The sequence below is a fragment of the Garra rufa genome, chromosome 2 (assembly GCF_049309525.1).
Source record: "Garra rufa chromosome 2, GarRuf1.0, whole genome shotgun sequence".
NCBI lineage: Eukaryota > Metazoa > Chordata > Actinopteri > Cypriniformes > Cyprinidae > Garra > Garra rufa.
This window is the reverse complement of record NC_133362.1, coordinates 48,783,903-48,807,208: the sequence shown is the minus strand read 5'-3', so window position 1 is coordinate 48,807,208 and position 23,306 is coordinate 48,783,903. Positions and strand designations below refer to the sequence as shown.

The window sequence follows — 23,306 nt, the reverse complement described above, 5'->3', positions numbered from 1 at the left end:
ACTATTTAGATTGAGAGTTCCGATTTTAAAATCTCTCATAATTAATGATGCTTTGAAAATAATAAAGACAATCAGCAAAACTAACATTTCAACCAAAAATGAACTACAACATATCTTGTTTTTCATCTTTAAGGATTTGCTTTTTGATCTTACTCACAATCTTCATAAGAAGATACACTTCTTTATCAACAAATGCACCTTCCTTCATTAAAATCTTTACATCATTAATGAAAGTAGAAAGGTCCGGAAAATAATCATTAACCTTAACCCCTGGTAGTCCTCTCATTTCTCTCAAAAACTTGCTAATATCTTCAGCTTTATGTACTGTTGGCTGGCTTTCATACTCATTTTCATTTTGTGAAGAAAGATAGGAACAACCTGAAGTATTAGAATCTGTAGAATCACCATCATTGTCTGACATTACCCCTTCAGCTTCATTTTTGTCCTTTTTAGATTGTTTAATTGCCTTGCTTAGACAACCTTTTTTCCTTTTAGAGAGGACTTTAAAGATTGATTCTGTTTCCATCTCCACCTCGACACCAATCTCACTGACTGTTTTATCAATAGTAGGTATATTATCCACAGCTACAGTGATGTTACAAGCTATATCGGCCATTTCAGAACTCATGGTAGTATTTGCAGCAGCAGTCCCTGCAACAACCTCAGCAATAGTAGGTGTGTTATGATCAGTCGCATCTATCACCTCATTCATCAGCAACAGATGCTACAACAGGCGCAGCTTCAGCAGCATTCCTCAGAGCGTTTGTCGGAGCAGCATTGCTTCAATCCGGACACGCACGTATTAAATGCCCAATTTTACCACAACTGAAGCATTTCATTATGCTCTCAGATGTTGCGTAGATTGCGTTGAATCCCTCAACTTTAACGTTAAAGGACAGATTCAACTCGTCAGTGTTGTTTTTCAAAATCATATGGACTTGTCTCCGAAAAGACACTACCCCCTGGTTTCACAGACAAGGCTTAAGCCTAGACAAAGACTAAAATGTAAGTCTGAGCTGTTTCAACTGAAAGAAACTTGCACTGACTGATCTTAAATTATATCAGTGCCTTTGTTTTGTCTCAAGATGTGTTTTTCAAAGCACGTTTATAAAAATTACTTAAATGTCCTAATTGAACTATGGGCTAATCCTGGTTTAGTCTAAACCCTGTCTGTGAAACCAGGCCTACGTGTTTTAACAAAGGCGGCGACCTACATCCAAGAGCCAACTTCCTAATAGGTGAAACTAACTTTCCAAAGGAAGACAATTCTTTAGCAACAAAGAAACAAAAGGAGGAACATTAGAGACAATAATCTTTCTGGACGGACTACTGACAGGAAGGACAGGTAAACTCATAATTTATCACAACCCCCTTTTGAACCACCTCTTTAGCTTTTTCGATCGCATCCAAAAACAAAACAATCGCGTTGTTCATCCTCAACGCCGACACAATAGAAGCACAAACCACCACTTCACCAACTGCTAAAACACATTCCTCTACACCTCTACACATCACTTTAATTCCATGACGCAGAGTTAAACTCTCGCAGTTCGAAACACCTGAAGAAGCCATGCTTCCCGACCAAAAATTGGACCGGGAGCAGTCTCCCTCAGTGTTCACTAACAATAAAAAACTACTCTTCAGTGTCACTCAATAGAGCAGCGGTTCTCAATTCCAGTCCTCTCGCCCCACCGCTCTGCATATTTTGCATGTCTCTCTTAGTTAACACACCTGATTCAAATAACCAGCTCGTCAGAAGTGAACTCCGTGCAGGAACTGTGATCCGATTGACATGGTCCCTGCACAGTGTTCATTGCTCCCTACTCCCTGAACGGGGGAAATCTGTTTACTACACTTCGAAACATTCATTCACATATTTGCGCTACGCCACCGCACGCAGCGTCTTCACACACAGATAAAACTTACTAGAGAAGTGTGACATAAATGCATCTGTAAATAAATACATTTAAAATTTACGTCTTGAACGCTTTAATGACCTTCAAATGGAACATATACACTCGCTTCGAACTAATGAATAATGGCGGAATATCCTGTGATGTCCACTTCGAAGGGCAGTAACGTTGGAATAGAACAAACGTCTGAAGCGATACGTTAATCACACAAAATATGCAGAGCGGTGGGGCGCCTGGACTGGAATTGAGAACCGCTGCAATAGAGGGTGAGAGTGGACATCTTTCACAACCATTCATTTTACCCCAAGTGACGGATTAGAGAAATGCATGTCCAAAATTAATTTTCTTTTTGTAATAACTTTCTTTAACAGGAAGATTTAAACATGAAACCAGCGTCAATCAATAGAGGGTGAGAGTGGACATATTTCACAACGATCCATTTACCCCTAGTGGCTGATTAGAGAATCGCACGTCCAAAAATAATTTCCTTTTTGTAATAACTTTCTTTAGCAGGAAGATAGAGACATGAAACTAGTGTCAATCAACGGAAGGGGACAATGCTCATCTTTCTCAACCTCTCTTTCTACCCCTAGTGGCTGACTAGGGAATTGCATGTCCAAAATTTACTTTCTTTTTGTAATAACTTTCTTTAGCATAAAGATTGAGACATGAAACCAGTGTTACTCAATAGAGGGTGAGAGTGGACATCGTTGACAACCATTCATTTTACCCCAAGTGGCTGATTAGAGAATTGTATGTCCAAAATTAACTTTCTTTTTGTAATAACGTTCTTTAGCAGGAAGATAGAGACATGAAACCAGTGTCAATCAATAGGGGGTGAGCGTGGACATCTTTCACAACCATTCATTTTACCCCAAGTGGCGGATTAGAGAATTGTATGTCCAAAATTAATTTTATATTTGTAGTAACGTTCTTTAGCAGGAAGATAGAGACATTAAAACCAGTGCAAATCAATAGAGGGTGAGAGTGGACATCTTTCACAACCATCCATTTTACCCCTAGAGGCTGATTAGGGAATCACATGTCCAAAATTAATTTTCTTTTTGTAATAACTTTCATTAGCAGGAAAATAGAGACATGAAACCAGTGTCAATCAATGGAAGGGGACAGTGGTCATTTTTTACAACACAACACAACACAACACAACACAACACAACACAACACAACACAAGTATGCAAACTCAGCACATCACGCCAGTCTGCCATAAGCCAAGAACCTCCACATACCGTTCCAACGGATCGAACCGCCAGCCCAGTCTCCTATCCGTTTTCATCCTCCAAAGCTCCACTGCTGTCCTCAGCCCACCGGCTTCCTCTCCGCGCTCAAGCCCATCAGCCGCCATGGCAGCGTCAACTCACAAGATGGCTGCAACGCCAGAGTCTATATGCAAGATGACTGCCACACCAAAGTCTGCACATAAGATGGCTGCAACGCCGGAGTCAGTACGCAAGATGGCCTCCGTTCCTGAATCCCCGGCCAAGATGGCCTCTGTTCCTGAGTTCCCGGCCAAGATGGCCTCCGTTCCTGAATCCCTGGCCAAGATGGCCGCCAAGCCTGAATTCCTGGCCAAGATGGCCACCGTTCCTGAGTTCCCGCCCAAGATGGCCCCAGTTCCTGAATCTCCGGCCAAGATGGCCGCCAAGCCTGAATCCCCGGCCAAGATGGCCTCCGTTCCTGATTCCCCGGCCAAGATGGCCGCCGTTCCTGAGTCCCCGGCCAAGAGCCTTATCTTCCAGAGTCTCCGCAGGAGACGCCCAGCCCCCCAAAGTCTCCGCTGGGGCCGTCCAGTCCTCCAGAGCCCGCTCGCCCAGAGCGCCGTCCGGAGCCCGCTGCTCAAGGGCGCCGTCCAGAGCCCGCTCCTCAAGAGCGCCGTCCAGAGCCGACGCCTCCTCTAGCGTGCCCTCCTGCATGCCCTCCAGAGCCGACACCTCCTCCAGCGCACCCTCTAGAGCCAGCACGCCCTCCAGAGCCGGCGCCTCCTCCAGCATGCCTCCGGTGCTCCCCTGGGCAGGCTATGCCCTGGGTTCCCCCAAGAACATTTTTTGGGGGGCCTACCCCTCTGATCCGCCATGGCCTACTGGACTGTTTACCCGGCCAAGGCCTCCTGAGCCCCCAGATCCGCCATGGCCTCCTGGACTATCTGCTCGGCCATGGTCCCCTGAACTCCCTGATCCGCCCTGGAGACCACCCTTGTATCCTGTGTCTCCTGTGTCTTGTGTTCCAGTTTAGCGGTCTCCAGGGCGCCCACCCTCCCTCCCCTTTGGATGTTATCAGGTGCGAGACGCGCCTCCGGGGGGGGGAGGGGGCACCAAGCTTTTAAGTAAGACCAATTTCTGAGTGATTTCCTCCAGCGAAATTGTTGCAAATTGTTGCTCCCAATCATTCAGTGGTTGCTTCTAATCTAAGGAATAGTTTACCTGTTTACATAAGAACAGACTGAAGACTGAAGAAGAAAAACAACTCTCTCCAAGACTTTCGATAAAAAGGGTAGTAAAGAAATAGGTCCAAAATTAGACAAAACTGAATGATTCAAATTTTTTTTCTTTTTTTAAAAGCAGTTGCACAATGACATGTTTAAAAACAGTTAGTTCACAAACCATGCTCAGAGATGTATTACCCATGGATAGTACAGAATGTGTTATAAATAAGTTGTGCAATTTGAGGTAATTTTTGTATTTACAGTAATTGTTTGCCTGTTTACTACATGTTAAATCACAGAGAGATCACAAAGAGAAAAAATGCCCAACATTTGTTGTTGACAGGCTGTTGATACTAATCATTCCAATATGGTCCTGATGCTCACCTAAGATTGAATTACAGCTTTAATACCCATTTTAGTGCTTGTTTTGAGACATAATGTACTTCCCTGAGACCAAACACACAGACAATATAGAATTTTTGCATCATAAAAATAAAAGCAGTTGCATTTTAAGGAAATAACAAAAATTTGGAGCAAACAGCAATGTTTTAAGTCCAGTAGACAACAACATGCAAATACTAAAACTATAAATTTAACATTTAAATAAGGCTAATTATTTTATTATTTTCCTTAGCAAAGATAAAATCCTAAATTTTGAAGACATGGCAACAAAACAATATGGGGATGTGAATATGACATCAAAACAAACTCTAGAAAAAAAAGAAGGTATGTTTTGACACAAAAGATCTTGCTAAGCACACACAAGCTTACAAACATAATTATAGGAGAAAATATAGTTTTAAAAACAAACAATGTAAGCAAGTAGAAATATTTAGGTGGCATAATTTTATATTTTGGCACATCTAAAAATAAAACAGATCACTGTATTCATTTAATAGCATTGTTAAGAAAACAAGAAATGAGGTCTGAAAAAGGAAAATATGTCAGATCAAAGGACACAGCATGACATGATGGTGCAGGGAAGACATTCCCCAACATCGCATCCTGGTAAGTTTGTAAACATTACAAGATCAAAAGCTGTCCAAGGCTGTCAGGGACAAGATTGTAGACCTACACAAGGCTGGAATGGGCTACAAGACCATCGTCAAGCAGCTTGGTGAGGTGACTACAGTTGGTGTGATTATTCGCAAATGGAAGAAACACAAAATAACTGTCAATCTCCCTCAGTCTGGGGCTCCATGCGAGATCTCACATCGTGGAGTTTTAGTGATCATGAGAACGATGAGGAATCTAGCCCAGAACTACACGGCAGGATCTTGTCAATCATCTCAAGGCAGAAAACCGTTGGTAACACACTACGCTGTGAAAGACTGAAATCCTGCAGCGCTGTGGTTAAAAAAGCACATGTACAGGCCCGTCTGATGTTTGCCAATAAACATCAGAATGATTCAGAGGAGAACTAGGTGAAAGTGTTGTGGTCGGATGAGACCAAAATCAACTCAACTTGCCGTGTTTGGAGGAGGAATACTGCCTATGACTCCAAGAACACCATCCCCACCGTCAAACATGGAGCTGGAAACATTATGCTTTGGGGGTGTTTTTCTGCTAAGGGGACAGGAAGACTGTACCTCACTAAAGGGACGGGGCCATGTACCATGTACTTGCCTCAGGTTCACGTTGGCCACAATTATTGCCACCCCTAAAAATTTAAAAAGTAAAATATCTCTAAAGTATATTCCCATTAATATTACATTTTATCACACCAGGATGGCTAGGAGAATAAAATTGTCCAGTCATGACTTTCTGTTCCACAGGATTATAAATATGAGGAACACAAAAGCCAAATTCCCTTAGTCATCCATCACAAGAAGTAAAACCAAAGAATGTAGTTCTGATGTGCAGAACAAGTTTGTTCAGCTTCACAAAATAGAAAGTGTCTGTAAGAAAAGAGCTAAAGCATTGAAAATCCCCATTCCCACCATCAGGGCAATGATCCAAAACAAACATCAAAATCAACACAAAATTGTGTCACTGAGCACAGAATGAAGCTTCTACCACGGCCGTCCCAGTTCCCTGACCTGAACCCTGTGTAGAAACTGAAGAGAAGCAGCACCAACATGAAGCTGGGAAGAGAGAGATTCTGTATGAAGGAATAGTCTCTGATCTCTTGCTAGGTGTTCTCCAAACTCATTAGAGATTGTTGGAGAAAACTCAGAACTGTTATCTTGGGAAAAGGATGTTGCAATATTTGGGTGCCAATAATAGTGGCCAGCGTGAACTAGAGAAAAACATTTATTTCATAATGAGATTTCACCCCTAGGTTTGATTGTTTTACTTCAATGACAGGTTAGAATTTTGTGAATATTTTTTAATAAATGATCAAAAGGATAAATTATGCAGATTTATTTTCACATCCACCTTTGCTTATATTTACCAAGGGTGCCAATATTAGTGGAGGGCACTGTATATATATATATATACACACACACACACACACACACACACACACACACACCGCTACACACAGAGCATATCGAACACATAAAAACACTTCTTTCTAATGACTAAAAATTTTACTTTATTCAGTAATTTCATAAAACATGGGTCCACACTTCATGAAATTACATAGTGAAATATGAGCATACGTGAGTATATGTATAGTATGTGAGTGTCCCCATAATGCATAACAATAATTCAGTACGTAAAAATTTTAACATGTTGCAAAAACAAACAGACAGGTGTACAAACACTGCAGTCACTGTCAATAAACTGATCATGCAAAGAGATTTGAGCAAACATCTCTATTATTAGTCAACATCGAGTTCAACATGTCCGACACAAGTCCAGTGTGAGTGTCCATCATCTCTAACCTGAGCAATTCACTGCTGCTACAGACACGTCAGAATGACAATCAATCTCTCAGGGCTGCAGTTGTTGGTGTTTATATAAAGTAATGCGAGATCACCATCTAAGGTTAGGTGGCAGAACTACAGGTACATAAAAAAATATATAAATTAAACAATATACAAAATTGTATTTATCCATGTCTATCTTTTCTGTGTTTTGCTGCAGTGAAGCCTTCTGCTGGAATGTTGCGGCTTTACAGTCCGTTCCTGCTCTGTGATCACAGACGATTAGAGCTTCATTTCTTGATGACTTCTTCTTTGAGTTTCTCTGCCAGGTGTTTTCTTTTCTGCAGCTTCTTCTTCTCTTCAACAGATATTTCCTTGGAATATAAAAAAAGAAAAAAGCTGATTATTTGAAAGAAGGAGTATCTTAAACCAGCACTGCAATCTAGTAGTGCTCTCCAGCTGTTATCTACTGCAAAAACACAAAGTGAGATTTTTTGCTATATGTTAAAATTTAAACATAATCATGAATTCTGTGTATTTGCACACTGAATCCTGAAATTAATAAGGAGTCAACAATTAAAAAAAATGTCCACAAGCCCTAAAAACTGCAAATTATCAGACAAATAATAACACATTCAGCTGTGCCATAAAGAATCATGAAACACTAAATCCATTATCAGTTCAATAGTTATCGGTTCTTGTTAATTGTAGGAGAAAAATGATTATTTAGAATTTTTTGTGCTATTTTCATCTACTGACAGAATAGCGAGAGGATTTGTGAGACCCCAGAACTTCTGAGTGGATTCAGACTTTAACACTTCTGATTGGCTGTTGCATTCATGTGCTCTACAGACAGTCTGTGATTGGCTACAATTCCTAACGCCACAAAAACATGTTGTAAACAGAAACATTTGACACTCTTCAGAATGCAAATCACAAACATGCACACAAGCATTTGACAGCAGCTGTTTATCAGCAGGTACCAAAAATATCCAACACTACAGAAAAGCAGAAATTCCAATACCAACGTTGTAGTGAGGCACTGATGCTTTTATAATCACTGTATCAAGTGATTACAACCAGTCAAACCAGTCAAAATGAGGCAGTGCAAGAAAATTAGCATATTCAATTTCCCACCACCAATTCAGATGCACCATTTTATAATATTCAGATGAAATATCTGGATATTTTCTGCCGTCGGATTATTCCATGTGTAGAAACTGAGAGCGGTTTGACATTCCAGCTGCGTGTCGCTACACGTATGAGAGACGAGCAGCACAGCCACAATAAAAACACAAAGCTGTTTTTAAGGGAAGGTCTCTGCTGGCCTGTGTGTGTTCATATACATAGTCCTGAAGCTAAACGCAGGACTTCAGTGAGAGTGTGAGCACCTGTGCAGAGGGTTTGGGCTCCAGGGCCACGGGAGGAGCGTCAGTCGGGCTCTTCTGTGTCTGATCTTTCTTGAGGGCCTGGAGTTTGTCTCTCTGCTGCTTCAGATACTCAGAGCGCTGCTGTAACGCCTCCTCATCCTACACACACACCACAGATGGGGGGTTTGTTAAAGGACTAGTTCACTTTCAGAACAAAAAAGTAGGTAATTTACTCAGCCCCTTGTCATTGAAGATGTTCATGTCTTTCTTTCTTCAGTCGTAAAGAAATTACGTTTTTTTGAGGAAAACATTTCAGAATTTGTCTCCATATAGTGTTACAGACTTCTATGGTGGCCGTGACCAGCATTTGAGGTTAAAAAGTATATAAATTGTCAATTTTTTTTTTTTTTTTAGAAAATTACCGATCGCTTCGCTAGATAAGACACTTCTTCCTCAGCTGGGATTGTTTAAAGTCCTTTGAAGCTGCATTTAAACTGCATTTTGGAAGTTCAAACTCAGGGCACCATACATATCCATTACAGGTGCTGGTCATATAATTAGAATATCTTCAAAAAGTTGATTTATTTCACTAATTCCATTCAAGAAGTGAAACTTGTATAATGTATACATTCATTCCACACAGACTGTTATATTTCAAGTGTTTATTTCTTTTGATTTTATTATAATAATTGACAACTAATGAGAATCCCAAATTCAGTATCTCAGAAAATTAGAATATTGTGAAAAGGTTCAGTATAGAAGACACCTGGTGCCACACTCTAATCAGCTAATTAACTCAAAACACCTGCAAAGGCCTTTAAATGGTCTCTCAGTCTAGTTCTGTAGGCTACACAATCATGGGGAAGACTGCTGATGTGACAGTTGTCCAAAAGACGACCTTTGACACCTTGCACAAGGAGGACAAGACACAAAAGGTCAATGCAAAAGAGGCTGGCTGTTCACAGAGCTCTGTGTCCAAGCACATTAATAGAGAGGCAAAAGGAAGGAGAAGATGTGGTAGATAAAAGTGTAGAAGCAATAGGTGATAACCGCACTCTGGAAAGAATTGTGAAACAAAACCCATTCAAAAATGTGGGGGAGATTGACAAAGAGTGGACTGCAGCTGGAGTCAGTGCTTCAAGAACCACTCCACACAGACGTATGCAAGACATGGGTTTCAGCTGTCGCATTCCTTGTGTCAAGCCACTCTTGAACAACAGACAGCGTCAGAAGCGTCTCACCTGGGCTAAAGACAAAAAGGACTGGACTGCTGTTGAGTGCTCCAAAGTTATGTTCTCTGATGAAAGTAAATTTTGCATTTCCTTTGGAAAGCAGGGTCCCAGAGTCTGGAGGAAGAGAGGAGAGGCACAGAATCCACGTTGCTTGAGGTCCAGTGTAAAGTTTCCACAGTCAGGGATGGTTTGGGGTGCCATGTCATCTGCTGGTGTTGGTCCACTGTGTTTTCTGAGGTCCAAGGTCAACGCAGCTGTATACCAGGACGTTTTAGAGCACTTCATGCTTCCTGCTGTTGACCAACTTTATGGAGATGCAGATTTCATTTTCCAACAGGACTTGGCACCTGCACACAGTGCCAAAGCTACCAGTACCTGGTTTAAGGACCATGGTATCCCTGTTCTTAATTGGCCAGCAAACTCACCTGACCTTAACTCCATAGAAACTCTATGGGGTATTGTGAAGAGGAAGATGCGATATGCCAGATTTAACAATGCAGAAGAGCTGAAGGCCACTATCAGAGCAACCTGGGCTCTCATAACACCTGAGCAGTGCCACAGACTGATCGACTCCATGCCACGCCGCATTACTGCAGTAATTCAGGCAAAAGGAGCCCCAACTAAGTATTGAGTGCTGTACATGCTCATACTTTTTAGTTGGCCAAGATTTCTAAAAATCCTTTCTTTGTATTGGTCTTAAGTAATATTCTAATTTTCTGAGATACTGAATTTGGGGTTTTCATTAAAACAAAATTAAAAGAAATAAACACTTGAAATATATCAGTCTGTGTGGAATGAATGTATACATTATACAAGTTTCACGTCTTGAATGGAATTAGTGAAATAAATCAACTTTTTGAAGATATTCTAATTATATGACCAGCACCTGTATATGGAGAGAAATCCTGAAACGTTTTCCTTTAAAAAAAACAATTTATTTACGACTGAAGAAAGACAGACATAAACATCTTGGATGACAAGGGGGTGAGAAAATTATCTGTAAATTTTTGTTCTGGAAGTGAACTTCAGCCAGTAGAGATGACAACAAAAAAACTTGACATTTGGTTGATCACATGCTTATTAATGGTTTGTCAGTATACTAACTTTAATGTTAATGGTGCAGTTAGGTAAAAGAATCTCTACCAAAGCATGCTTTTGATACATTTTCTAATTGGTTTTCTGGACTGACCACATTAAAACTACACAACACAAGTGGTCATTATCTGACAGCAGAAGTCAAAAGGATGTGACCAGTGCATTGGGCCCTGTGGTGTGACTGTGTGAAGTCAGTGGAGTCAGAGGAAGTGTTAGTGCTGTGAGCGTCTTACAGCGAGAGCTCTGGAGTCTCTCTGTGTGTCCTCATCTCTCTGGTTCTCTGGGCTCGGCGTATGGTTGGCAGACACTGAACCCTTGACAGGTGCCCTCACTGCAGGAAGAGCTTTACCTTTACCTGCACACAACACACACAACACAGATCAGACACAACAGGACACTGACGCTCAACACTGTGTTAAAGGTGCAGCAACATCTCCTAAAATCAAGACTCTTGTCACATTAGTAGCTTCAAAAAAGCAGTTTATCTGACTCAGAGTGACTGATGTGATGTAACAGTGTGTGAATAACTGCTTCAAATGAGTCCTGTCGTGACAAGTAAAGGCATGAAACCATGTTCATACCGCAGCTGAATTATGGCCCAAATCTGATGTTATGCTTCGTTCAGATATCAGAGAGATGGCTCTGAACTGCTGATGTTGCTAAAGTAACCTGTGTATGTATAAAAAACCCTGGCATTATCACAATATGAAAAAGTGTTAATTAGAAATAGCTGTTCATTTATTTTTAATGTGGCTAATTCCAAATACAGTCAAACCAGAATTTATTGACACCTTCAACATTTTTCTTATCACAGTTTATGCGCTATAGTTTAGAAAATGGTAATAAAATATGACAAGAACTCAAGAGCTCAATTGTGTCAGAACAAATTCATCTTGATAATGTCAAATAACTTTGATAGAAAGGTATGTAACAAAACATGGTCAGCTCAAAGTGTCAAATCAAATTTCTGGTCCCAATTTTTTTGTTTTGTTTTACTGGTAGTCCACTTTATGAAGAATTTTTGGGTATAACATGTTACAGGTGACTTTATTTTGCAACCCTCACTTATATACACGAACTATAGTGTCCTGCACACAGTAGTAAAAAAATAAAAACATTTTAGCCTGTGTCTGAGTTTGAAATCAGCTGTGTTTTGTGTATGACACAAGTGAGGATTACCAGAACATAAATCAAAAATACTCGCAAATGTATGTTACCATGCATATGAATCGCTTGTATGTCATTTAAATTTTTTTCCCTTAAAAAATAGTAAACAAAATAAAGTGAGTGTTAACTCTGCCCTGGCTGTTCACAGTCATCAACAGATGAGGTGTCAGATGTGATCTCACACACTCACATGAGGCTGTGGCTGTAGCTGAACTCCTGACGGCTGCAGACTCGGACTCCTTCAACTTCAGCTCTTTAGCGTCTGTTGTGCCGTTGGTCTGTGGACAGCAGAAAGACATGCGCCATCAGCACACAAATCTGCAGGACATCAGACACATCAGAACAAGGTCCTGTTTCCAACTGTTACTGAAGGGCCAACTCAGACATGATTTACTCACCCTGCTGCTGTTCTAAATTTGTTATGACCTTCCTTCTTTCCCAGAACAAGGAATGCTACAAAACTATCCGCTTGTGCTTGATCATATAATGGCAGTGAATAGTGACCTTCTCTTCAAGCTTTAAACCAATATGCAACTTCAGTACAGCTGAAGGTTCTTACCATTCACTGCCATTATCAGAGTCTAAAACCAGGGTTCCCACACCTTGGTTAACTTCAAATTCAAGGACCTTTCAAGGACTTTCCAGGTCCAATATCCTCTAATTTAAGGCTATGTTCACACTTGGCATCTTTTTTGACAAGAAGAAGTAAAAAAAAAATCCTGCCAGGGCGTCTTCTGTTGCTATAACAAATGCTGCAACAGTAGCCTAGGTGTGGTGCAGAAATGTTGAGAAAAGAGGGAGCTGGCTCTTTTCTTTTTTGACGTTTTTGCCTTTTATTTGGTAGGACAGTATTTAGACAGAAGCCAAGTGGGAGAGAGAGAGGGGGACGGGATCGGGAAAGGTTTGCGAGCCGGGTTAACGGGGAGGCGAATGTCGATTCACAACAATAAAATAAAAGTCTATCTAACGGCACCTTTTCCATTTTTTCTTGTTGTTCTTGTTATGGAAATGACAGGTCTAGTTACTCGCTTGTCATTGGTCAGCTGTAAAAAAATGAGCTTGACGTAGGGCGTTTTCTTCAGAAAAGTTCAACTTTTTTCAACTTAAAAAGACGCTCTGAGCTGCAGAAAAAGACGCCGGCGGTGGCGTTTAAAAAAGCACTCAGGATTTTTTTAAAACACGGTTTACTCCACAGTAGGGGTGGGCGATATGACCTAAAATTAATATCACGGTTTTTTCATCTTTTGAACGGTGACGGTATAATATCACGGTATTACTTTTTTTTGGTACATTTTGGGAGGAGTAGCCTGTCCTGTCCCTTTAGTATGTGAATAAAGTTAATATTTTTATAATATAAAGAGTAAATGGTAGGTATCCTTATCAAAAACAGACATGGGAGAGTATGCATCCTTAACATATTTATTTTGCAAAAAACCTAAAGATCTTACTTAGTGTACAAAAAAAAAAAAAAAAAAAAAAAAATAATAATAATAATAATAATAATAATATACTTGGCAACCCTGCATCCAACAGGAGCTGCTGGAGTTAATGTCATTGCACACATGAGTACGAAGTTTTCGTCCGAGATTTTTGCACGTTAAAAAAAAAATACAGGTTATGTTAATCGAGTTTACACACTGCCTCTGAAACTTTCGTCCGTCATAAAAAAATTCGGATCGTGTTTGATTTTCTGCATTTTCACATCCATAATAAGCATTTTGATAAGGATGGCGAATATGAGAAAACTAAAAAAAAAAAAAAACGCATACGAAAATCGGACTCAGTGTACAATGACCTTTAGATTTGAATGATCACGGGTCGAAAGTAAAGAGAGATGACAAACATAGACTGGAGGATTTGCTGCAATCTTGTACTCACTGACAAATATCTATTAACGTTATAAGATGTGCTGCTCCCTTTACACAGAGTGTGCGTTATCGCAAAATCGAAAGTAAAAGTAAACAGGCCGGTCTCATTCGCCTCACGCCCGCTCAATTTGTTTCACCAGTCGTTTAATGGCCACTCCCCTTTTACCTACCACCTGCAAAGCTGATACGAATGCGTTTTACTTTATTTACAACAAGATATATAGTATTAGGACAGGTATTCAGACCACAACTGAACGTTTGAAGAAAATGTAATGCCTTATTATTTAGAATTAGCTATTATTGATGTAAATGCAGCCGTTCGAGGCACATAATTGATTTATTACGGTATTGACGGTATTAGAAAATCCATGTCGTGGCGCAATGTCACACCGGTGATGACTATGACACCGGTGTACCGCCCACCCCTATTCCATAGGATTATAATGTAAAAAAGACACCAAGTGTGAACACGGCCTTAGGGTGTATTCATATCAGGAAAGTCCGCTTTTTTTTTTTTTTTTGTTTGGTGCGGTTCGCTTTCACACTGCCCTTTTTGCAAGTGAACCAGAAACTGTAAACAAAACCACACGTGTGCTTAAGGTCATCTATTCATTGGTTCATCCATTCAACCGTACCAAAGTGTTTGTGTACCTGAGTGCAATTGCTGCATTCACACCTGCCCAAAAGATCCGCACCAAGGGGGGAAACGAACTTGATTAAAATGAACCGTGGTGTGATTGCTCTGTTAGTGCGGTGCAAATGTGAACGCTGCCATCCAAACCCTGGTGCGCACCAAACAAGCGGACAGAGACCGCTAAAAAGGATGTGTCTCGGTCTGCTTCCAAATGAACTCTGATGCGGTTTGAATGAAATGTGAACGCAACACGGACCAAATACTTCTAAACGAACCAAAAACAGGAAGTGACGACAAGATGCGTTTTACGTAGAGAACACGTGGTGTATCCAAAACAAAATGAGCAGAGGGCAAACGTGGAGCAACGAGGAGGTAAAGTGCCTTTGTATGAGCTCTTTGTGAGTTCGCAGGGGGTGAAAATAAAATCATATGCATGCAACAATGAGCGCACTTGGTCCAGCAGACGACATTAGGTATAGTCGACTTTAAAGTGGCGCTGAGCAGACCAATCAGTGAATGGCTACTTTTATGTCACATCGAACGCACCTTTTCCTTTTGTTTGGAGTGTTCGGTGAGTTCTGTCATGAAATATACATCATTCATCCTGACCAATCAGGTTGTGAACGTATCACTATGCCTTTAGGTTCTGTATTTTTAGGTTCGCCGTCAAAAATGCCAGTGTGAACGCTAAGCAGAACAGCACCAAATGTATAATATGTATAAACCCAACTACAAGTGTGAAGACACCCTTAATGTGGGGACACATTTCAAGTGAGAGCAAGGTTACATCATGTTACCTTGTAAGACACATTGTTACAGTTTTCATTTGTCAAACACAGCTATGCGAAAAATCTTTTTTTTTTTTTGCATTTACTTTTGGCTATCTGATATTCTATTTGTCGTAAATGTGTAAATGCGCGTAACTAACATACATGAAGCAAACTAGTATGCATAGACCATGAAGTGTTGGCGAAATAACACATTAGCGGACCGGAGTGAATAAATTCAAGCATTTTCAAGGAGCTGTATCTATGCATGTTTATTTTCAAAAACTTTCCAGGGCCTTACATTTTTTTTTTTTCCAGATTCACAAACATTCAAGGATTTCATAGACCCATGAAAACCCTGAAAATATTTTGTGATTGACCCACTAAAAACCACATCCAGAGGTAGTCAAAACACATCCTGAATTAACTCCAGACACAGCCTACAGCTGATGATCATCATTTCACTGTGGATCAGTGATCAGTGGATTTTCTCTAGCAGCAACACTACTGTCATCAAAATGTCAAGTAAAACATCTGTGATGGTGATTAAACTGACATGGTCAGAACATGCTGGTAACATCAAAACACTTCACAGTACTGCAGCGGCTCTACATATGGATGAGGGGTGGGTGATATCATGATTATAATCGGAATCATCACAAAAGATTATTATTTGCATGCATTTATAAGTCTTGTTAGTTTAAACTTTCAGGTTATTTTACTTGCACACTTTATTTCATTTGCATCTTAACAAAAAAAAAAAAAAAACTTTTGTTCTTATTTTATTACTGTTTTTATTTTGATTAGTTAAGCTAACAATAGTTTTTGCTGTCAAACTGGTGTAGAGAATTGTATCATTTCCATTGTCCTGCAGAGTTCAGCTTAACCCTGATCAAACCGGCCTGTCTGAATCCTTCTAGTGATCAGCTGGTTCAGGTGAGTTTGAGCCCTGGAGGTCACTGTACTCCAAACCTGAACAGATTTGAAATGCTATCTAAACCTTTAGCAGTGTTACAACTTACATCTTAATATTTTACTGAGAAGCACTCTGATTTCCAGCAAAATATGTGACCCTGGAGCACAAAACAGTCTTAAGTAGCACGGGTATATTTGTAGCAATAGCCAAAAATACATTGTTTGGGTCAAAATTATTGTTTTTTTCTTTCATGCCAAAAATCATTAGGATATTAAGACCATGTTCCATGAATATATTTTGTAAATTTCCTACTGTAAATATATCAAAACTTAATTTTTGATTTGTAATATGCATTGCCAAGAGCTTCATTTGGACAACTTTAAAGGCGATTTTCTCAATATTTAGATTTTTTTGCACCCTCAGATTGCAGATTTTCAATAGTTGTATCTCAGCCAAATACTTTCCTATCCTAACAGATCCATGCATCAATAGAAGGCTTATTTATTCAGCTTTCAGATGATGTATACATCTCAATTTCAAAAAAATGGACTCTTATGACTTATAATTTTTTTTTGGTCCAGGGTCACATATGAGGATATATCTTGTTATTGTGAAATAAAATAGCATTATATCAGAGTTTGATCATGTCGCCCACCCCTGATACACATACACTGCATGAGCGTTAGTCCCAATGATTCAGACTCACTGTGTTGGTTTGCTGGCTCACAGATTCACACAGAGGAGTCTCAGACAGACTGCTGGACGTGGAGGCCTGCTCCTCTTTGTCCTCTATCCTGTGCGCCATCTCCAGATCATACTCCTCCTTTGACCTCCTGCAGGTACACAAATAATACAACACAGCTGACACTGCCATACTTTCACCTACCCAAAGAGTTAAGCATAGTATGAAGGCAAGCCAAGTTTCTGATGTGTGACAACTTAGCAAACGCTCTGGACCGCTGAAGTGTAATCGCTTAGAAAGTGAATGAAGCAGCAAGATCCAAAAATGACACAAAAACTAAACATTCAAGTCACACTTCACACTTCTGTTCATTTTCTGTTTAATTTCTGTTGCAAATTGCTTCAGTGACCAGAACAGTTCTCAAAATCATACAGGTTTAGAATGACAAGACCTTTATGATCTCTTATAAGTCCATTCCTCCAGTCTTGGATTGTCAGTTACTGCAGATGAATCCAAGTCAGAGGAGGCTCTAAATCCTAGTTTGGATCCTGAGCAATGTGATCTGTAGCTAACCCTGATCTCTTAATGGCATTCATTAAGGTTAGCATCTTAATTAATAGAAACAGAAACTTCAGGACAGACCCGCGCTGATCCAGTGTCATGCGCCTGTGAAAGCGGCTGGCCTAGAGAGAACCGGGCAGGAACTCAGCACACTAAGAATATCGGCCCGTTCTTTTTCAGTGAGGCGTTAAGCTGCTTAATGGTCAGTGGTCTCGCAGTGGCTTTATATACTTGGCTTACTCTGAACGCTATCAATCCCTTTACAAGTCGAGGTAACCTCGCAGTAAGGGCGTCATTAACTGGGACGCATCTGAATTCTGTTTTAAATTATGTCTTAACTACCTATTGTGTAATGTTTTTGAAAACCGGATACTTTTTAAGGGTTTTCCAGCAGTCCTGGAACACATCTGTGCACAGGATCAAAGTTTATTATTGAATCACAAAATGAACTGGGCATGTTTATGAAAGCATGCATATAATGTCCACTGAAGGATGCGACATTATATGCATTGAAGTGCCGTCACTGATGTCTGTCAGAGACAGAGCGCTCGGGAAACCCTGCTCATTATATAAGCAGCACGTCTGATGTCAGCGCAGGTAATGAGGTGAAATTACCTGAGAACCTCCTGAAGAATCTTCATTTCCTGCTGCTCGAGTTCACTCATGACGTCAGCGCCGTCTGTCAGACACTCGGGCAGCCCGCCTGAAACACACACCACACACATACGAGCTGATCATATAAGACGGCTACGTCACAGCAGTCATAAATCAATGTGAAGATGCAGATCAGCATTAACAAAACATCTGAATGAATCATTTCAATAATAATAATCATCATCACATGCACATAATTTGTAACGTTAGTCCACACATTAGTGTTTCACTTGTTTTAATGAGAATTAAAACCACTAAAAAAAAAAAAAGAGTTCAAATTACTTTAAACATCCAGTCTGGGTTCGAATTTAGAAACAAATTAGTAGGGATGCACCGAAATAAAAATTCTTGGCCGAACCTGAAACAAAATTAAACACTGGGCCCAAGGCCAATTACTGAAATATTTACTTAACACCAAACATTCGTAACATTCTAGTAGACATTATAGCCTACCAACAAACCACAATTTAACTTAAAATTAATAAGTTAGTAAAATAATATTCTTTGGCCATTTTTAAGAGCCCCTTCTGGAATCAGGCATGTGTTTTTAAATGTACAAATAAATGCAGCCTTGCTGAGCAAAGGAGAATGATAGAATAAATGTATTAATAGAGCTGTTGGAATGATTGTTAGCCTTATTTTTGTCTTTTTTATTTTATTTTACAGAACAACAGTAAAATTACAATACTAACATTTATGAATGTTGACTCTTATTTAGTGGTAAACCCGTAAGAAGAGCTCAGTCCTAGTTTTTGCTGGCAGCAGCAGATTTGTGAATGATTGTCATCTTTGGTCTTTGAACCCTGGCTAAAGAGCTGCTGTCAGAATAAATACAATTGGTGCGTCTGTTAGACAACAGAACGTTCTGGAGTTGATTGACTAATGGATGTTTTCAGTCATCATACAGTAACCTTTCTCTTCTCATGAAGACATGCGATGCGCTTCTAAACAGTCTCTCGCTGTCGCTGCTTGGAATGATTTATGTGTCTTTCTCGGACAGTTTTAAATGCTTCCACACTGACCACATGTTTGCCGCATTAGTGCACGCCTCTATTTGATCGCATTACGTCATTGTTCGCTATCATTTATTCTGCCTTTTCGTTAGAGCTTTTATTGCTATTTTCGGCCGAATAATTTCGGTTTCCGAACATTCGGTGCATCCCTACAAATTAGCCACTGACAGGCTCTTTCTTATGAAAAAAAAGTAAGAAAGTGAAATTTTATTTTACAATTCAGACTTTTTTCCTTACAACTATTTTCTAAGAAGTTTGAGACAAAAAAAAAGAAAGAATTCTGACTTTTTTCCCTGCAATTCTGAGTTAACATCTGAAACTCAGATTACAATTCCATTTTTTTTTAGTTTGTTATTGTTTTGTTTTCACCATAAAACAGAACAGACAGAGCAGGCTTCCATATTTTCTGTCATCTACTGAAAAACAGGAGCTGGTTTTACATGAGAGACCCAAAGACAATATAATAAATGTAATGTGCTGATGCTTTGACACCTGAAAAACAACACATTGACGTGTGAACATACAATAATGAACACACAGCGGGATGGTCATGTGCTCTACACGTGTCTGTTTTGTAAATGTGGACGTGTTGCATACCGTTTCTCTCTTTGATGACGTGCAGAGCCTGCAGCTGAAGCTCCATGTTCTTCTGGACCATCAAAGAGCGAAACATCTGAAAATCATCTGTAGCGAGAACTGGCTGGAAAACAGCCTGATTGAACAAGAAAAAACATAGTCAGTCAACGCATCAGTGACACGAGTAGGAACTCTCTCAATTGGATGATAATAAGGCTGATCTTCCACACAACTGTGTGAAATTCTGAAAACCCATTGAGAATCAACAGCATCAATAACAGAAAGAGACCATTCCAGGGGTGTGTTTCACAAAAGCATTGTTAGCTAACTATGGTCACAAGTTCCACTGAACATTGCTGCTGAATTTGCTCAATTATTTTCATGCTTTGGGCTTTACTAATTGGTCGGACATTTGGTACTATAGGCTGCCAAAAGTTTCCAGAGCAAGAATCTTGACAACATTTGTGTTTGTTTTTATCATTTCCATCAGGAAAGGTGAAATATTACGTTAATATCTTAATACTGCGCCCTTTCCTGCTTACAAAGTCCTTCTCTATATGATTTGTGACCCTGAATCACAAAACCATTCATCAAGGTCAATAGGGATCCTAGGGATAGGGATAGGGCAATATTTGGCCAAGACACAACTATTGGAAAATCTGAAATCTGAGGCTGCAAAAAAAAAATAAATAAATAAATAAATAAAAAAAAATTGAGAAAATCGTCTATAAGGATGTCCAAATGAAGTTCTTAGCAATGCATGTTACTAATCAAAAACTAAAAATAAAATCATGCTATTTTATTTCACAGTAACAATATATATTATCATATGTGACCCAGAACCACAAAACTAGTCATAAGGGGTCAATTTTTTTTAAATTGAGATTTATATATCATCTGAAAGCTGAATAAATAAGCCTTCTATTGATGCATGGTCTGATAGGACAGGAAAGCATTTGGCCGAGATGCATCTATTTAAAAATCTGGAATCTGAGGCTGCAACAAAAAAAAAAAAAAAACTGAGAAAATCTCCATCAACTGTGTCACAGTGACATTGACTCTCTCAACGTTCAAGCTTTTCTCATTCCAAAAGCTGCTGGTTCAGGCCTGATGCTTCCTTAGCGAACAATGAAAATAAAATATTGTGCAAAGCTGAACACTTCCTTCATTAGTGTCAACGTGGAGGAAATTAAGCCTTGAACACTGAGCAAAAAGATAAAAAAAAAACAAAAAACAAGTGCAATGGGAGAGAAAACCCCAGCGCAAGCTCCATCAGTTCACAGCTGTCATCAGCGCCAGTCAACGCCACAATAAACAATGAAAGCGCAAAAGCGCGTCTAAATGCGTTATGACGGGATTTCACGCTCGGCCTCTTACCTGCAGAGTTTTCGACTTGCTGAAAGAGGAGCAGGCTTGCAGAAACTGCTGCTCACTGATGCCCACCTCCTGCATGTAGTTCTCCAGCAGACGCTCCACCTCGAGAGCACATGTCAATCACAACAGATCAGAACAGCGCATTCCACTCAGCGGCGCACATTTAAAGCGCGTCAGAGCGGCTCTCACCAGTTGCTTGTACTGATGATGGATGTCCGTGTAGGTCAGCTTATTCTCATCCTCATCATCAAACACTGAAAGACCATATGAACAGTACACATGCGTAACGAACAGCTCAAAACGTTATTTCACCAACTGAAGCTTGCACATTGACGTTTATTAGTAGTGAAGAAGCTGAAATGTGCGCGGATGTGCAGCGCTGGTGACTGCGCGACGCGTCATGAGTGTGTTTAATACCTGAGCATTTGTTCTCCATGAAGTCGGCCAGTGGGATGAGCCAGTCCGGGCTGCTCAGGTAGCCCGCGATGCTCTCCAGCACCCACTCGCTGTCATCGGCCATGATCACTGCGGAGATGAGCTCATCGCTGGACGCGTTATCCCGCTCCTGTGGAGAGAAGTGCGTTAAAAACAAACACGAGCGCACTAGCCGCGGCCAGCCCGGATGTGAGCAACATAATCTGCAACCATAGTAACCGATGGCGTCACTGCGGGCGTCACACCCGCGCACACTTCTTCTCCTTTTGCAAGCCGGTTTATTTGGCTGCGCACCGCCACCTCCTGCGTCGGAGAGAGAAGAGACGTGAACTGAACTACAGCAATAGAAGACCACATGCGCTTGAGTAAAAGTACAGAGACCATAATCAGATATGACTACAGTAACCTAATACTTTTGTAAAGTATAAAGCCGACATAAGAATGCTATGCAAACTGCTACAGCTGCAGGGAAGATGCATCAATTTTGTGTTGACAGAACAAAAATTTACAGATAATGTTCTTACCCCCTTGTCATCCTAGATGTTCATGTCTTTCTTTCTTCAGTCATAAGGAAATTATGTTTTTTGAGGAAAACATTTCAGGATTTCTCTCCATATAATTGACTTCTATGGTGCCCTGAGTTTGAACTTCCATAATGCAGTTTCAAATGCGATACCCTACCGTGTGTAATCTTTTATTTTAATGTGAAACATCATATGAATGAGGCCATTGTCAGATAATTGAGACTGATGGGTGTTTAGTGACTTTAGAAGTATTAAATGACTTGCTGATATCACAGCATAAGATTTGTTATCTTCTGAAATATTTGGCTCTGATATCATGTGATTATGCGCATTCATTACTTGTGAATATTTACAAACACAGTGTGATATAGGTTGGGTGGTTATTGAGGTATTGCTAATAAAAGCATCTAAAATGTCTTTATTACAGTAAAAATGGATGAAAAACACATTTTATGGAGAAATATAAATAATACTTTGGGTGTCTTGTTCATTAAGTGTGTGTGTGTGTGTTATTTTTTTTATTTTAAAGCAACATAATTTCAATGACATCCAATTTATTTGTTTATGGGATATCTGCCTATATCATAGGTGAGCCATCATGAGATGTGAGGACTGGTCATCTTGACTGCGCTTATTTCACTCCACTGCTATCTTAAGCTCTCATCTGCTTTCAATTTCAAGAAACTGGCCCTTATGACTGGTTTTGTGGTCCAGGGTCACATATAGGCATGATAACTGTCTCTGTCTGTCCAACTGAATGAAAAACTTCAGTGTAGACATGTCCACATTTTTGTGTGTTAAAGGAGTAGTTCACTTTCAAAATAAAAATGTACAGATAATGTACTCACCCCCTTGTCATCCAAGATGTTCATGTCTTTCTTTTTTCAGTCGTAAAGAAATTATGTTTTTTGAGGAAAACATTTCAGGATTTCTCTCCATATAGTGGACTATGGTGCCCCGAGTTTGAACTTCCAAAATGCAGTTTAAATTCAGCTTCAAAGGACTCTAAATGATCCCAGCCGAGGAAGAAGTGTCTTATCTAGCGAAACAATTGGTTATTTTCTAAAAACATTTACAATTTATATAGTTTTTAATGTCTACACAGAGTACTACACACAGAGCTAGACAAGATGAGCATTTGAGGTTAAAAAGTATATAAATTGTAATTTTTTTGGAAAACACCCAATCGTTTGGCTAGATAAGACCCTTCTTTTCTCGGCTGTGATCGTTTAGAGCAGGGCTATTCAATTGGCGGCCAGCGGGCCCAATGC

At 40.0% G+C, this 23,306-nt stretch overlaps 1 protein-coding gene across 1 annotated transcript; it reads right to left on the bottom strand.

The window, feature by feature from the left end:
* Positions 1-6,872: 6,872 nt before the first annotated feature.
* On the bottom strand, positions 6,873-21,743 carry cfap36 (cilia and flagella associated protein 36). The gene is made up of 10 exons (XM_073835261.1): positions 21,494-21,743; positions 21,266-21,330; positions 21,080-21,178; positions 19,724-19,838; positions 18,075-18,162; positions 16,923-17,049; positions 12,222-12,309; positions 11,098-11,219; positions 8,559-8,696; positions 6,873-7,541 (listed from the first exon to the last, which is right to left on the bottom strand). Exons 1-10 carry the CDS (start codon positions 21,594-21,596, stop codon positions 7,458-7,460), a joined length of 1,029 nt encoding a protein of 342 aa, XP_073691362.1. The 5' UTR covers positions 21,597-21,743; the 3' UTR covers positions 6,873-7,457.
* Between the last annotated feature and the right edge of the window lie 1,563 nt (positions 21,744-23,306).